Source organism: Ursus maritimus, unplaced genomic scaffold, assembly GCF_017311325.1.
Source record: "Ursus maritimus isolate PB19 unplaced genomic scaffold, ASM1731132v1 scaffold_1, whole genome shotgun sequence".
Classification (NCBI taxonomy): Eukaryota; Metazoa; Chordata; class Mammalia; order Carnivora; family Ursidae; genus Ursus; species Ursus maritimus.
In genome coordinates, this window is record NW_024423343.1 from 13522102 (window position 1) to 13539023 (window position 16922).

The 16922-nt window shown below is 40.9% G+C and overlaps 1 protein-coding gene across 5 annotated transcripts in view; it reads left to right on the forward strand.

The window, feature by feature from the left end:
• Nucleotides 1-16922, forward strand: part of DOCK10 (dedicator of cytokinesis 10) — a 262401-nt gene that overhangs the window by 120441 nt on the left and 125038 nt on the right. For all 5 annotated transcript variants that reach the window (XM_040639806.1, XM_040639813.1, XM_040639809.1 and 2 more), the window contains exon 3: nucleotides 7446-7535. In XM_040639806.1, the coding sequence (XP_040495740.1) occupies nucleotides 7446-7535 (90 nt within the window). The remainder of the gene's footprint in view (nucleotides 1-7445; nucleotides 7536-16922) is intronic.

A 16922-nucleotide genomic window follows, 5' to 3' on the forward strand; every position in this document is an offset into this window, starting at 1 on the left:
GGCTGTCTCTCTCTCTGTCAAATAAATAAATAAAATCTTAAAAAAATGAAAATAAAAAATAAAATTAAGAAAAAAAGGAAAAAAAAAAGAAATAACTTGTTCAATGGTTTACCAATCTAGGAGTAAAAAACCTTGAACCAGGTCCCCAAACTTCCCTACCTATAATCTTATTTTATTTATTTATTTTAGTCATTTACTTGAGAGAGAAAGAGAGAGAGCAGGGTGGATGGGCAGAAGGAAAGAGAATCTTAAGCAGACTTCACACTGAATATAGAGCCCAACGCAGGGCTCCACACAGGGCTGATCTCACGACCCTGGGATCACAACCTGAGCCAAAACTGAGAGCCGGACAATTAACCAACTGTGTCACCCAGGTGATCCCCCCCACTTATCTTCTTAAATACCATGATAGGTAAGTCCCAGTGCTTGACTTGGCTGGATGATGACAACTGTCCAATTATGGGCAACCGCTCACTTTTTGTGCATTTCCCATACACTTTAACTTCAGCAAAACGAGAAGGACCTTCCCCTTAAAGCACAATGAATAAGTCAACTGGGATAAAACATACAGCATAGGGAATATAATCAGTGGTATCGTAATTGTGTGATATGGTGACAAATGGTAGCCGAGGTGAGCATAGCATAGCGTACACAGTTGTCAAATCACTATGTTGTACGCCTGAAACTAATGTCACGTTATGCATCAACTAAACTCAAATTTAAAAGAAAGAATGAATGAGTGAATAAAGAGGAAATTACTGACAGTGTGAGCACAACAAAAGTATTAATGTGATATTCTCATGTACTTAAAAAAATAAAACAAAATCACAATACTCTTCTGAATGGGGTAAAAAGTGTTTTTCAAGCAACTGATGCAGTATTAAGTGTCTACTCTGCTAGAATATAAGGCCATATCATTGTCTTAATCTGAAAAATTGATCACTTTTAAACACATGCTTAGGTTGGAATTGATCGTGAAATGTTTGTTAATAGTCTTAACTATAGGCTTGTTGAATTCTCCAGCTTCAGGCTGATTGATGACTATAAACACCATCATTTTTGTTCTTCTGTTAAAGCAGCTGGGATCTGCAATACTGTCAGAGGGGCTTTTGCTCCAGGATAGGAAAAGCAGCCTTTTTGTTGGTTTTTTTTTCCAACTTTGACCAGTGGCCTTTGGCCAATTGAGAAATGGCCATGATGTGCCTGGAATGAAGTCTTCTGTGGTCACTTCAGCCAACAGAATGGTGGCTGTGTCAAACCCACAAAGACTACCCACTAAAGGGTGGAAGGAACCAGAAAGTGACAGGGCAGTAGTTGAAGATGTCTGAGTGTCATGGACCTGAAATTGCAAACACAGGCCTGCATGCCTCATTTCATAAATAAAATGACAGTTTTTATTTCCAAGTGCCTAATCTCTGGACAGTAGCCCCCTTATAAAATTCTACCACCAAAAGAGGAGCTCGGCTGAGTTCCAGTGCTGTCTCGGATCTGTTTCATGCAACTGAGCTCTACTAATTGTCGACCAGAAGGTTTGTAAAGGAGAACAGGAAGTCTGCTGTGGCCAAGGCAATTTGTAGTGGTCTGAAAGCATCTAATTCTCAGAAAAGAAGTTCTTTGTAACCATATTAATACCCTTAACAAATATGACTGCATACTTCCCTTCTTATTTGATCAATTTATCTTTGCTTCAGTGGAGACACATTCAAGAAATAAAACATGAGTGGAAGGGCCACAATTTTTTTTTTTAAGATTTTATCTATTTATTTGACACAGAGACAAAGAGGGACAGAGCAAGCACAAGCAGGGGGAGCAGAAGGCAGGGGAGAAGCAGGCTCTCTGCTGAGGAAGGAACCCGATGTGGGGCTTGATCCCAGGACCTTGGGACCATGACCTGAGCCAAAGGGAGCCGCTTAACCAACTGAGCCACCCAGGTGCCCCAAGGGCCACAATTCTTAAAGTTGAAACTTTAAGGAGGGCTTCTGCCTTTTCAGCCAAATTCTCCAGTAGCACAACACAGTATAACTGAGATCAATTGCATGTCATTGGCATTCATTATATACATATGCCTTTTCTTGTACCTTGTGTATTCTGTGCAAGTGTGAACTAATTCAATTTGTAAAATAATGTTTTAGATTTATCGCATGGTTACATGAGGGTGATACAGACTCAGTTGTCTTATTTTAAAAACCAACATCATTTCATTACCAGAGGTCGTCAAGAATCACTCCTAGCCATTATACACATGGTTATACACATGATCGGTTTTTATAAGCCCAACCTGAATGAATTTCCAATCTCATATGTTGCATATGTATTATGTATTTGGGGCTCTCTCTTTACTGTATGACATCATGAATCAAGTAGCTATGTGATCATTATTGCTGGAAACCTGAGTCCAGATACCAGAAACTTACCATTAAGGAAAAAAAAATCTCTTAAACCAGCTCGGTCTTCACCTGATCACAGAGCAGTGATCTTAGTGGGGCACGAGGGATAGCTGCAAAAGAGGTTTACATTTGAGTCATGCTGCTCTACTCTCCATCAGCCATAGGGTATTTAGAGCAACTATTATTTTTTTTAAAAGCAAGGAACCAATAGGAGACTGCACAGGATAATGAGAAAGAGGAATGATATTTTTGTATAAATATGTATTGTAAAATAATGGCTGAAAGATAGAAAACTGTTTTAATTGGAGGGAAAAAAAAATCCCTAATCTTGCCAGTAGATTATAATATATAATGTTCCTTGGAAACACCAAGCAGGTGACACTGTGTATCTGAGAAATATCTATCCAAACAGGAAATGAGTTCCCCCCAGATAATTGAAATCTAGCATAAATCTCCAAACTCAATTTAAGCATGGATTTTAATCTTTTACTTCAAACTTTCAATAGAGTTTCTGTACTGTTCATCTTCTAACAGAGTGTACAACATAAAAGAAGTAACTTGAAAAAGGCAATTTAAAAGGCATCAAAAATGTAAAATCTAAATAGTAGTCCTAAATTGGCCCTATCATACTTCCCTGGAGGTATCTACGCTGCATTCGTAGCCATGGCCTTGTAGCACTTTCGGACTCCGTTCACGCAGCTGCAGTGAAATCTTGGGGCAGAGGCACTGATCAAGGGAACTCAGTCTCCAACTGCATTTTAGGATGGGCGCTGATTTTTATCATATGATGTATCTAGAACCTAGTTTTCTCATTATTTTTTTATCCTCTGATTTTGTCAGATTCACATGACATTCTTCCTCTTTCACAGTATCTAAACCCCAGGCTCCAAACTATGCATGTGTAAGTGCGCACGCACACGCACACACACACACTCGGTGTACCCATTCATCCATGCACAGACACACACGTGCTCACACAGCACACACGCACACTCAGCGTACCCATTCATCCATGCACAGACACACACGTGCTCACACAGCACACACGCACACTCGGCATACCCATTCATCCATGCACAGACACACACGTGCTCACACAGCACACACGCACACTCGGCATACCCATTCATCCATGCACAGACACACACGTGCTCACACAGCACGCACACACACTCAGCGTACCCATTCATCCATGCACAGACACACACGTGCTCACACGCACACACACACACTCGGTGTACCAGTTCATCCATGCACAGACACACACGTGCTCACACAGCACACACGCACACTCAGCGTACCCATTCATCCATGCCCAGACACACACGTGCTCACACGCACACACACACACTCGGTGTACCCATTCATCCATGCACACACCCACACGTGCTCACACAGCACGCACACACACTCAGCGTACCCATTCATCCATGCCCAGACACACACGTGCTCACACGCACACACACACACTCGGTGTACCCATTCATCCATGCACACACCCACACGTGCTCACACAGCACGCACACACACTCAGCGTACCCATTCATCCATGCCCAGACACACACGTGCTCACACGCACACACACACACTCGGTGTACCCATTCATCCATGCACACACCCACACGTGCTCACACAGCACGCACACACACTCAGCGTACCCATTCATCCATGCCCAGACACACACGTGCTCACACGCACACACACACACTCGGTGTACCCATTCATCCATGCACACACCCACACGTGCTCACACAGCACGCACACACACTCAGCGTACCCATTCATCCATGCCCAGACACACACGTGCTCACACGCACACACACACACTCGGTGTACCCATTCATCCATGCACACACCCACACGTGCTCACACAGCACGCACACACACTCAGCGTACCCATTCATCCATGCCCAGACACACACGTGCTCACACGCACACACACACACTCGGTGTACCCATTCATCCATGCACACACCCACACGTGCTCACACAGCACGCACACACACTCAGCGTACCCATTCATCCATGCCCAGACACACACGTGCTCACACGCACACACACACACTCGGTGTACCCATTCATCCATGCACACACCCACACGTGCTCACACAGCACGCACACACACTCAGCGTACCCATTCATCCATGCCCAGACACACACGTGCTCACACGCACACACACACACTCGGTGTACCCATTCATCCATGCACACACCCACACGTGCTCACACAGCACGCACACACACTCAGCGTACCCATTCATCCATGCCCAGACACACACGTGCTCACACGCACACACACACACTCGGTGTACCCATTCATCCATGCACACACCCACACGTGCTCACACAGCACGCACACACACTCAGCGTACCCATTCATCCATGCCCAGACACACACGTGCTCACACGCACACACACACACTCGGTGTACCCATTCATCCATGCACACACCCACACGTGCTCACACAGCACGCACACACACTCAGCGTACCCATTCATCCATGCCCAGACACACACGTGCTCACACGCACACACACACACTCGGTGTACCCATTCATCCATGCACACACCCACACGTGCTCACACAGCACGCACACACACTCAGCGTACCCATTCATCCATGCCCAGACACACACGTGCTCACACGCACACACACACACTCGGTGTACCCATTCATCCATGCACACACCCACACGTGCTCACACAGCACGCACACACACTCAGCGTACCCATTCATCCATGCCCAGACACACACGTGCTCACACGCACACACACACACTCGGTGTACCCATTCATCCATGCACACACCCACACGTGCTCACACAGCACGCACACACACTCAGCGTACCCATTCATCCATGCCCAGACACACACGTGCTCACACGCACACACACACACTCGGTGTACCCATTCATCCATGCACACACCCACACGTGCTCACACAGCACGCACACACACTCAGCGTACCCATTCATCCATGCCCAGACACACACGTGCTCACACGCACACACACACACTCGGTGTACCCATTCATCCATGCACACACCCACACGTGCTCACACAGCACGCACACACACTCAGCGTACCCATTCATCCATGCCCAGACACACACGTGCTCACACGCACACACACACACTCGGTGTACCCATTCATCCATGCACACACCCACACGTGCTCACACAGCACGCACACACACTCAGCGTACCCATTCATCCATGCCCAGACACACACGTGCTCACACAGCACACACGCACACTCGGCATACCCATTCATCCATGCACAGACACACACGTGCTCACACAGCACACACGCACACTCAGCGTACCCATTCATCCATGCACAGACACACACGTGCTCACACAGCACACACGCACACTCGGCATACCCATTCATCCATGCACAGACACACACGTGCTCACACAGCACACACACACTCACGCTACATATACTTACACACTCACATAGAGCACACCATCATGCATCATCACATACCCACGCATACATACTCACAGACATACTCCAGCACTACTCCTAGTCATGCATGCTCTTGCAGACACCGGACACACACACACACACACACGCAGAGAAGCCACATACCCATTCACACATACTCAACACACTTAACAAGTAAATATATAAATACCCAACTGGACAGTGAGGTTATAGTAGTGAACAAGAAAGACCGAAGTTCTTGCCCTCAGGGAGCTTATATCAAGAGTGAAGCAAAAGGGTGACTTGAATAAAACCCAAGTCTGGGATTGGAAGAAAACGTCTGATGGTGCCTTGGTGGTAGAGCAAATTCCCTGAGTGCCTTCCCTACCCCTCTTCTCCAAAACTAAGGAGGGGTTTTGAGATTCTCATCTGTTTCATTAGTCTAGAAAAAATACCCTCCATGTGGAACAATTCAAATGAACTTCAGTTTGTGCTTTTGAAACTCTGATGAAACATTCATGGACTTGGGGATGTGCAAAGGAAAAGACCCCATTGGTGCATGTAAACAGACCCATCACCTCAGTGCCCCTGGAACCACCGAGGAGCACAGACTAAAGGAAGCTGGGGCTTGGTGAGGGGAAGCTACCATTTTAGGGTGTCCGACACTCCCCCCTAGCTTGACGGAGCTGAAGACGGTCATATAAAGAAGAAACAAAGGGCGTCGGGGGGGGGGCTTAGTCAGTTAAGGATCTGCCTTCAGCTCAGGTCATGGTGTAGGAGTCTACAGGGATCAAGCCCTGCATCGGGTTCCCTGTTCATCAGGGAGTCTCCTTCTCACTCTCCCTCTGCTCCTCCCCTCGCCCATGGTCTCTCTCATTCACTCTCTCTCTTTCAAATAAATGAATAAATAAAATCTTAAAAAAAACAACAATCTGTGAGATTCTGTCTTAGATGTTTTATTTTATCTTTTATACTTTTAACTTATGTCTATTCGTTTAAGGCAGAGTTGTGTCTTGAGCACTGAAGTTGAAAACATTTTGTTTATTTTAACAAAAATAATGACACCAAAAGCATAAGTTATTTTTTCTTCAAGATCCAGGCTTACTAAACACCCTTGCTTTCCTCCCACCCCTAACACTGTGGCTACAGACACACACACACACACACACACACACACACGCGCGCGCGCACACACACACGCAGAAACACTCAGAGCTTCTAAAAAGGGCCAACTTTACCTTGTGGATCTCCAAGAAGTTATTTACAATAGGATTAAAATCATAATGCTTCCGTAGGTTTTCTCTTTCACTTCAAATTTATTTTAGGAGTACAACTACAACAAAAGATACAATAGAAATAAGCTACTCGAAATATACAGACGCCCCAAGTGTTGTTTTCTGCAGTGAAATGAAACAGTCACAAATGATGAGCTTCACCGATAGCAATTTAACAGTGCTGGCGACCTAACAGAGGGCTGGCTCTTCTCTCCTAGAGACTGAAAGTTTCTCTGTCTTCTGTTACTGTTAGATGCTAAGATCTAAGGCATTTTTCTATTGTTTTTGCCATGATTGTCTGCTCAGTGCTTCTACGTTGGAGACCTTAACTTCTTTTCATTGTTCTTCCCAGACGGCCACGGTGCCTTGGGATATCCGGACGTTGTACTCCACGGTACCTGAAGACGCAGAGCACAAAGCAGAAAATTTACTGGTGAAAGAGGTAAATGTGTGCTCCTAATCCTTTACTTTATAAAGCTTTGTTTTCCCCTGGTAGTACTCAATACAACTTCCTATTATTATTGTCTTCCTCTGCTTTTTGATAGAGAATTCCAGATGCTATGATTGATTGATGTCTTTTAGCTGGCATCCCCTGTCGATTCTTTGCATTTTCCTGTTAATCATTTTTCATTATCTGGTGACTCTTCAAGTTTTGAACTTTTTCTTTTCTTTCTTTTTTTTTTTTTTTTACCTCACTTAAAATTCTCACATTGACGAGTATTTCTGTATTCTTAATGGAAAGATTTAATTTTATTTTGCCTACATAGACTAAGTTGTTGGCAAGGCCATAGGATGTGAGAATATTGGATAACAGAGTTTCTATTATAAGAGATAAAGTTTTGGGGCCCCTGGGTGGCTCAGTCAGTTAAGCGTCTGTCTTTGCCTCAGGTCATGATCCCGGGGTCTTGGGATCAAGCCCCAATTTGGGCTCCCTGCTCAGTGGGGAGCCTGCTTCTCCCTCTCCCCTTGCCTCCTTCTCCTGCTCTCTCTCACTACATCTTTCTTTCTCTCTCAAATAAATAAATACAATCTTACAAAAAAAAAAAAGAGAGAGAGAGAGAGAGAGATACATTCTTTTTTTTCAATACTAACTATGGAAATAGTTCATGGTAAAGCCCTGTGGCTATGATAAAAATATGTTGGGATAGCATTTACTGCATTCAGATGGTATAAGAGAGACCTACAAAAATACTTCTTCTAACCAGTCCTAGGATGTTTTAGGACAGCTCCTTAGAAGATGTTTCTGGTGTGAATAAATGATGCTAGTCCTTCCTCTACAGAAAACGCAGTGGGAAAATTTAGCACAGGTCAAACTGAATCCTGAGAGAAAACGGTGTATCTCAGTTAGGATTTAATTAAAGCTACATACCATAGCAAAACCCCTTCTCAGCTCTTAAACATATGTGCATGAATATAAGATAGCTTTATTAGCATATGTATTAATATCAATCTATATTAATCATACATACTTTATGTTATACACTTCAGTCCAGATCTTTTGCCATAAATTCATGGGTCTTTTTTTTCCAATTTCATATTTGTTTCCCAAAGTTCATATTAAATTACACTACCTTCTAAGGAGTTAAAAAATGAAAGAGTACAGGTTCAGATAACATCAGGATATCTGGGTATACTATTTTCATATTTACTGATAAAGATAATAAATATGACGTCAGTACCATAATATTTTGTTTACAGTCACCTTAGAGGAAGTTTTGATATCTGGTAGGGCATCACAGTTTAAAAAAGAGTTGGTGAAACATTTTTACACAAAAAAATCAGAATTGCTGAGACAAGGTCTACAAAAGTTCTTCTGGAAATACGTAAATAAGCGTTAACTTAGATAGGATTTAAAACATTTATGAATAAAATAAAAAATAAAAGCAAAAAAAAAAAAAAAAAAAAAAAAAAAAAAAAAAAACATTTATGATATTGAATTCCTAATTGGGAATATTTAACCAGTTCTTCCTGAGTGTTCTTCATTAATATATTGCACCTTTATGTAAAGATCTTTAACTTGTTGTTAAATTTATTTCTTTATAGTTTGTAAATTTATTTCTTTAAAGTACTTTATAGTTTTGTTGCAAATGTGAGAATTTTTAAAAAGATTTTATTTATTTTTTTTGAGATAGAGAGAGAGAGAGAGAAAGAGAGAGATCATGAGCAGGGGGGAAGGGTAGAGGGAGAAGCAGACTCCCCACTGAGCAGGACCCTATCCCAGGATCCCGGGATCATGACCTGAGCCAAAGGCAGATGCTTAACCAACTGAGCCACCCAGGTGCCTGCAAATGTGAGAATTTTTTAAAAAACATATTCTTTTTTTTACTGTTCATTGCTGATATCTTTGAAAATATACTGATTTTTGAATATGTGTAACTAGCTCACTAAACTTCCTTATCCTAATAGGTCTTTTGTAATGTTAATATTTGTTTTCATTTTTACTTTATTTTTTTGCAAATAGAAAGACACCACTTATGGTTCTCATTTGATTTTTAGGTGTGTGTCATATCAGCTGCAAACAATTAAAATTTTCTTTGTTCTTGCCTTGTTTTATTATCTGATATTTCTGAAACAATGTTGGATAATAATGCTCATATTGGACATCCTGTCTTAATTTTGATTTTAGAGGGAGGCCTTTAGCATCTTTGATGTTTTATGAAATTTGGTGTTATGACAGTTTCTGGCATAAAAGAAATGTGTAAGAAGGATCTTTCTTGACCTTTTGAAGTGCTTTTAAGATTGGTTACTGTATAATATGAAATCCATATGCAGTCTTTTGATATAATAGGTTTACCACTTGAATTTAGCTCTGTAATAAAATTAATAGGTTTCTGTCCTGTAGGTCCATATTTGTATTTCTGATGTAAACTTCCTTGTTCAAATTGTATTATTACCTTAATATTCTACTCCATTCGAATTGCTAATATTTTATTTCATGCTTTTGCATTTATATTCATGAGTGAAATTGGCTTTGGTTTTCTTTCCTCACCTTGGTATTAGACAAATGCTAGCTTTAAAAAACTGCAACACTCTCCAAACTTTTCTATCCTCTTGAATAAACAAATAAATCAGTGAAATGAAACAGAGTATCTAAAAACATATCCAAGTAAATATGGTTAATAAATGAGAAACATGGCATTTCAAATTCTCAAATATATCTCAGGGGTAGGTGATTTCATGAATACCACTTGATTATTCATTCTGGATGAAAATAAAGTTAGGGTTCTATCTCACAGTAATACAAAAATTAATTTCAGGTCAATAAAAACAATTTAAATTTTAAAAACAAGGGGCGCCTGGGTGGCACAGCAGTTAAGCGTCTGCCTTCGGCTCAGGGCGTGATCCCGGCGTTATGGGATCGAGCCCCACAACAGGCTCCTCCGCTATGAGTCTGCTTCTTCCTCTCCCACTCCCCTTGCTTGTGTTCCCTCTCTCACTGGCTGTCTCTATCTCTGTCAAATAAATAAATTAAAAAAAAATCTTTAAAAAAAAATTTTAAAAACAAAAATAGTAAAACTATAGAAGAACATTTTTAATTGGAAATTTAGGGGAAATGGACAGATTTAAGCAAATAAAAATCTTTAATTTTTATATGATGAAGGGTGCCATAAATAAAGCCAAAAAAAAAAAAAAAACAACTGTGGACTCTGGGAAACAAACTGAGGGCTTCAGAGGGGAGTGGGGTGGGGGATTGGGATAGGCCAGTGATGGGTATTAAGGAGGGCACATATTGCATGGAGCACTGGGTGTTATATGCAAATAATGAATCATGGAACATTGCATCAAAAACTGGGGATGTACTGTATAGTGACTAATATAACTAAATAAAAATTATAAAAAAAAGAAAATATTTAATCAGAGCAATTATTTGCAACTCATTATATCTTTTTGCCACACATACACATACTCCTAATTTTCAAATTCCTACAAATTAATAATGAGAAAAATAACCCAAGAAAATATGAGCAAAAGACAGGAGCAAACAGTTCAAAAAGAGAAGATGCAGTTGGCCAAGGGGCACACAAAGTTGCCGACATTCACTTATAGTCATGAAAATATAAATCAAAACAAAAATTATGTATGCTTAAATGAAGAAAAATTTTAAGATGAATATTATTTAGTGACAGAAGGAGTATAGGAAATAAACATTATCACACAGTGTTTGTAATATTCGCATGTCTATAACCTTTGAGATGTAATTCCAATGTATCTTTTAAGTAGTACATATAAATGTGTAACATGCGTGTTATTGAAAAAACGCTAGGGCATAAAAATATGATTACAAGGATGAGTATTGCTGCACTGGACAGTTTGTAATGTCACTTGATAAGGGTGGGGTTGAATAAACTTTGGCACATTTATATTTTATAATAATATATAACCAATAAAAATTACATATATTTAAATGTGTTAGCTTGGATGCCCATGATATGTTGTTAAGAGAAAAAAGTAAGTTACATAATATATAGGTGTAAAACCTATAAATATATACATAAATATGGCTTATTTATATAAGCCTTGAAAAGTATTAAAAAATGTACAATGAACTCATAACATTGGTGATGTCACAACTTTAGGATTGTAAGCGGAAGGGAGAAATTGGTTTTCAGTTTATATGTTCTGTATTGTGTGTTACAAATGTATTTTTGTATTTAAACAAATATTTTAGAAAAAAATTAGGTAGAATATATCTTAAAATGCTGCCGGAATTGGAAGCAGCCCAAGTCTCTCTCCTAAAACTGTCTCCAAAAGTTAAAGTCTAACTTTATTCTTTGAGTCCTTAGTTAATTGCCTTAAAGATTATATCAGATTCTTTTATTATTATTATTTTACTTTAACAATGATTATTATTATTTTACTTTAACAATGAAAATATCACGTAGAATGATCAAAATCCCTTCTGTATTTAGCTTTACGATTCCACCTGCTGGGTTCGTCTGTCCATCATAGAAGCCAATTAAGTTCATCTGATGTAGTCCATTCATAACCACTTGTAATAAACTACTATGGATTATACACATTTCCACGATTTTAGGGACTTTTCATTTCATGGTCTTTTTACCTCTTTCTGTGTGCAATGGGTATTTGTCTATTTCTAGGTTTTCAGCAGCCTGCTTTAGGTTGTGAAAAATCGCTCTCCCATGAACCAGGGGTTCTTAGCTGTTTGCTCTGGGTCTCTGGTACCTAAGGCTCTGAGACCTTGGGTTCGGTGGCCAACCTGCTGCAGCCCTTGGCTCTACACACGTGCTTGTTTGATTATCTGGCATACCTTTGAGGTGGGGCTAATCAGCTCAAATCCTAAATCTCAGGACTGATTCAGAAACCCCACCCCCAATCTCTGGATCCAACCATGATGTCAAATTTAGCTACTTTCCCAGGAGAAGGGCAACCTAAAAAGAAGACCAGTACAACACTGGAGACCTTTGACGGTATTCTCGGGTTCTTAGAGGGCTTTAGTTTTGTTGTTGCTTTCATGACCTTCTGTACCCCGACTTCCAATGGCCGGATTGACCCCTGTATTTCTGTAGTTGTCTGAGAATGTCAACTTGGGGGGAGAAGAGATTGACCACAAAATTCGCCTTTGTCTTGCTATTTCTTCTGGAGCGAAATTTCTCCCCTTTAACTTTGTTCCCACCTTTGAATTGCTTGCAGCCTGCGGTTATTCCTGCTTTTCTCACTTCCACCCTCGGCTTCTCCTTTCTCCTAAGAGCAGCTCCAAGGAGAAGTCCAGTACAATGTCTTTTACCTTCAATCCCAGATATCCGTCCAACTTTTATGTTACAAGATTCAGGACAGAGCATTTGTCTGGGCAGCATGAATGAACCTTGTGTTTTTCTCAACTGCATGCATCTAAAGCAGTAAAAGGAAAGAAAAGAAAGAAGACGAAGCCTGGGAAGAAATCATTTTCTTCCCTGCTAATTTTTCTATATCACTAGCTGTGAAAATTGCCATAGTTTGCTTGGTTTTAAGGATGGGAATAAAGGGAAGCCTGTACTTAACAGGATAGGAAGAAGAGAAAGCCCAGTTACAAATATCACGTGATAAAAATAGAACATGACTAGTCAAGCCTGGAGACAGCAGATAAAAAGAAAGGGGTCACCAGAAAGCTGGGTTAAGACTGAGAAATGATCCCAGAGAATTATGCTGGCAAGAAGCCTTGACCTCAATAGGTAATAGCAGCTAACCCTTATCGACGACTTCCTTTGTGCCAGATCCAATTATAAGCCCCGTACTTGCAGTAATTATAAACATGTTCCTGCGGCAGCAGCACCTTGGAAAGATGAGGAAACTTTTATAGAAAGATTAAGCAAGTGTTCAGCATCTTACAGCTGGGAAGAGACAGATCCAGCGTCCCCACCCTTGTTGTGCAACCACAACGGCCTCTGGCCTCTTAACCATGATGCTAATTGCCCAGAAGATGCTTTACTACAGCGCCCTCTGGAAGGACTACGCCCCTCCGTCTCCTCCCTGACAATCCCACTCATTTTGGCCAGGTAACTCTGATGCATATAGCTAGGGGCCCACACTTTGAGAAATGTTGGCTGGATTTTTGAAACCAGATTAAGCCAGCACTGAAATGAATTCATTGACGTTTTGCAGAAACACGTGTTTCCCTCACAGCCTCTGTTTCATTGCACTGAGCAACCTTTGTGGTCCTCTGTGCACTAAGTGCCCTGTGGCTCCCCACGGGGTGGCAAGGACAAATACTGTGGTTGCTAGGCAGCAAACTGGCATGAATCTAATTTAAACACATCCAGTTCAATACTGATTTTGAATTATCTCTCACTTCGCTCTATCTTGACAATTCTCAGCTCCTTTTGAAAGGCAGCGAGCATTCTTGTATTTTTTAATCTGGAATGACTTCATATTTTTAATAGGAGTTTAAATAAAATGAACAGTCTGTCCCTTTTCTGCTTTATCTGTTACTAATTCTCTTCCCTGTCAATTCAATGTAAGTCTAAATATTCCCCCACTCAAGAGTAAAGGCTTTTTTTCACTAAAGCACTTCACAAAGTTATGATAAATTTTCATCAAGCCATCATTGAGCAACATGGTACATACATGTATATTTTTGAGCGCTCTGTGTGATAGGTCTAACTACCTCACTTTACATTCTAGAACAGGTTCTGAATGATTGATTAACTTGTCCCACTTCACAAAGAGCCAAAATTGAGGTCCTGGTCTCTCTGACTCCCATGCTCCATGCCCTTACCAATTTGCCTACCTCTGACCCTTTGAGAAATTCCTTTAAACCACGCACTTAACAGCCTGGCCTGATGAAGATATTTCCACTGTTCACAAGGGAATATGTCCTTCATTCTGATACACATTTAGCTTTGCCTCAGTTTATCTTTAAATAAACATATTAATAATTCCAATACTGTGTGTCTAAAAATAAATACAGCAATGATATAAAAACACTTGGAGAATAACAACTGGAGAGCAGTGTCTTTATCTGATTCTCATAAGTGGCTTAAAATCAACATTTATAACCATAAAAAAAAAAAATCAAACACTTCCGTGATAAAGCAAGCACCACCCCTCCCACTGGGGGTTGAGGGAACAAGTAAAGGGACCTATAAACAGGATGCAGACTTCTTAAGCAAAACTTCTATAGCAAAGTTTTCATTTTAATATATACAAAAGAATAATATAAACCCAGTATCTCAGAACACTAATTAAAACTAAGCTCTCAGTTTGGTCTCTCTTAACAAAGAGAATGAAAGCAGAGAATTGAGAATCGAGGTACTGTGGCCCAACAGGGAGCAAGGGACCACTTCAGCTGAATGGCTGAGAGAAATACTGACAAAGTACTAAGGTACAGCAAGTTACTCTGCCAACAAAGCCTTCTCCAATTACTGGAAACCCATCTGCTGCAGGGGTAGAATAATGATGAAGAAAGGTAAAAACCTTGAATTCAAGAATCCAAGCCTCACTTTGGTCAAGACATAAAACACTTGGGGACATTAAGAGTTGTGGAAACATTAAAAGAATAGAAGCAAAAAAAAATTAAAAAAATAAAGAATAGAAGGAAATGTCTATGTCTACATTTACTTCAAAGAATAAAAAAAAAAAAAAAAAAAAGAATGTGGCGCCCAATGCGGGGCTTGAACTTGCAAACTTGAGATTGAGACCTGAGCTGAGATCAAGAGTCAGATGCTTAAAGGACTGAGCCACCCAAGCACGCCTATATTTATTTCTATGTATGAATACACACACACATGCACACACACACACACACACATTCAGTCTTTAACTCGCTAATATCCACAGAGATTATCTTAGAAGAGAATATGACCTAGAGTATTTCCCATATTTATTTGACCATGGAGAAATTCTGTCCATTTTCCCCAAGTCTCTTGAAAACCATCTTGGAGAAATGGTGATGTGAATCTGAGGGGAAGGAGATCGTCAGAAACTAGGGACACAGGACAGCTCAAGTGAAACAGAATCTATTAGGAGAAGGGGTGCCTGAGTGGCTCAGTAGATTAAGTGTCTGCTTTCCACTCAGGTCATGATCTCAGGGTCCTGGAATCAGGCCCTGTGTCAGGCTTCCTGCTCAGTGGGGACTCTGCTTCTCCCTCTCCTTCTCTCGCTTTTCCTGCTCATTCTGTCATTCTCTCTCTCTCTCAAATATATAAATAAATAAAATCTTAAAAAAAAAAAAAGAAAGAAAAGGAAAATTCCTCTCCCACCACTGATTTATGCTGTTACTGCGGGTCGCATACCAAGTGTCTGCAGTGAAGGGCCTGGTCCACCGCATGAAGGACTGGACTGGGTTTATTATTCAGTGACATAGCACTTAGTAAGTTGATACCAAATGGATATAACACAGTCCTTGCCTTCAAGGAGCTCACCGCCAGGCAAGAAATAACAGCCCCGTGATCAGATTTTTCCAATGCAATCTGACAAGTATCCCTGGAGTATTACTGTAAAATAGTCAGGTTCACAGGATAGAAAAAAAAAATAGCTAAAAACAGACCTTGAAAAGGTCTTGCTTGTGTGGGGGGATGAGTATGACTTGAGAAGCTGGACAGATAGAAGACTACTTCTTTTAATAGTCCGGCTGGGTTAAAGACCTACACTAACATATGGCAGGGCTATCAAGGAGATGGAATTGACAGAAGTTGGTGACTGAAAAGAAAACAAGGGAGAGGAATATGGTGGTGATTACTCCCACATGTCTGCGTTGGGCTATTAGCTGGATAGTTGTGCCAGTAATTTAAATAAGATGCCCAGAAGAAAGTCAAGATGGCTCAAGCATGGGATGGATGAAGCAAATGAGATAATGTCACAGGCCCGCATGCATATAGGGACATAGATGCCCAAGAAGGAGATAGATAGGACTCAATGCAGGAGGAGGAAGGAGGACAGCTGTTCTGGATCTGAAAAGTAGAAGCTTTGAGCCTGGAAGAGTTTACCGGGAATGCCATGGGGACTGGGCTGGAGCTGGGGGGAAGGTCCTTGGGCTACATTCCCGCCTAAGGCGCTGGTAAAGAGGGCCCTACTTAGGAGGTAGAGATGGAGTGGACAAGGAGATGAAGAAAACAAGACAAAATTGATTTCTCAGAATTAAAGAAAAGGCCATAGCAAACATGCCTAAGAAGTATCACATAAGGAAGGGCCCACTGGGTTTGGTAATCAGAGTCATTGGCAGTTCTTTTTTTAAAATTTATTTTATTTTATTTAAATTCAATTAATTAACATATAGTGTTTATTAGTTTCAGAGGTAGAGTTCAGTGATTCATCAGTTGTGTACAACACCCAGTGCTCACCACATCACATGGCCTCTTTAGTGCCCATCACCCAGTTACCCCATCCCCCCCCC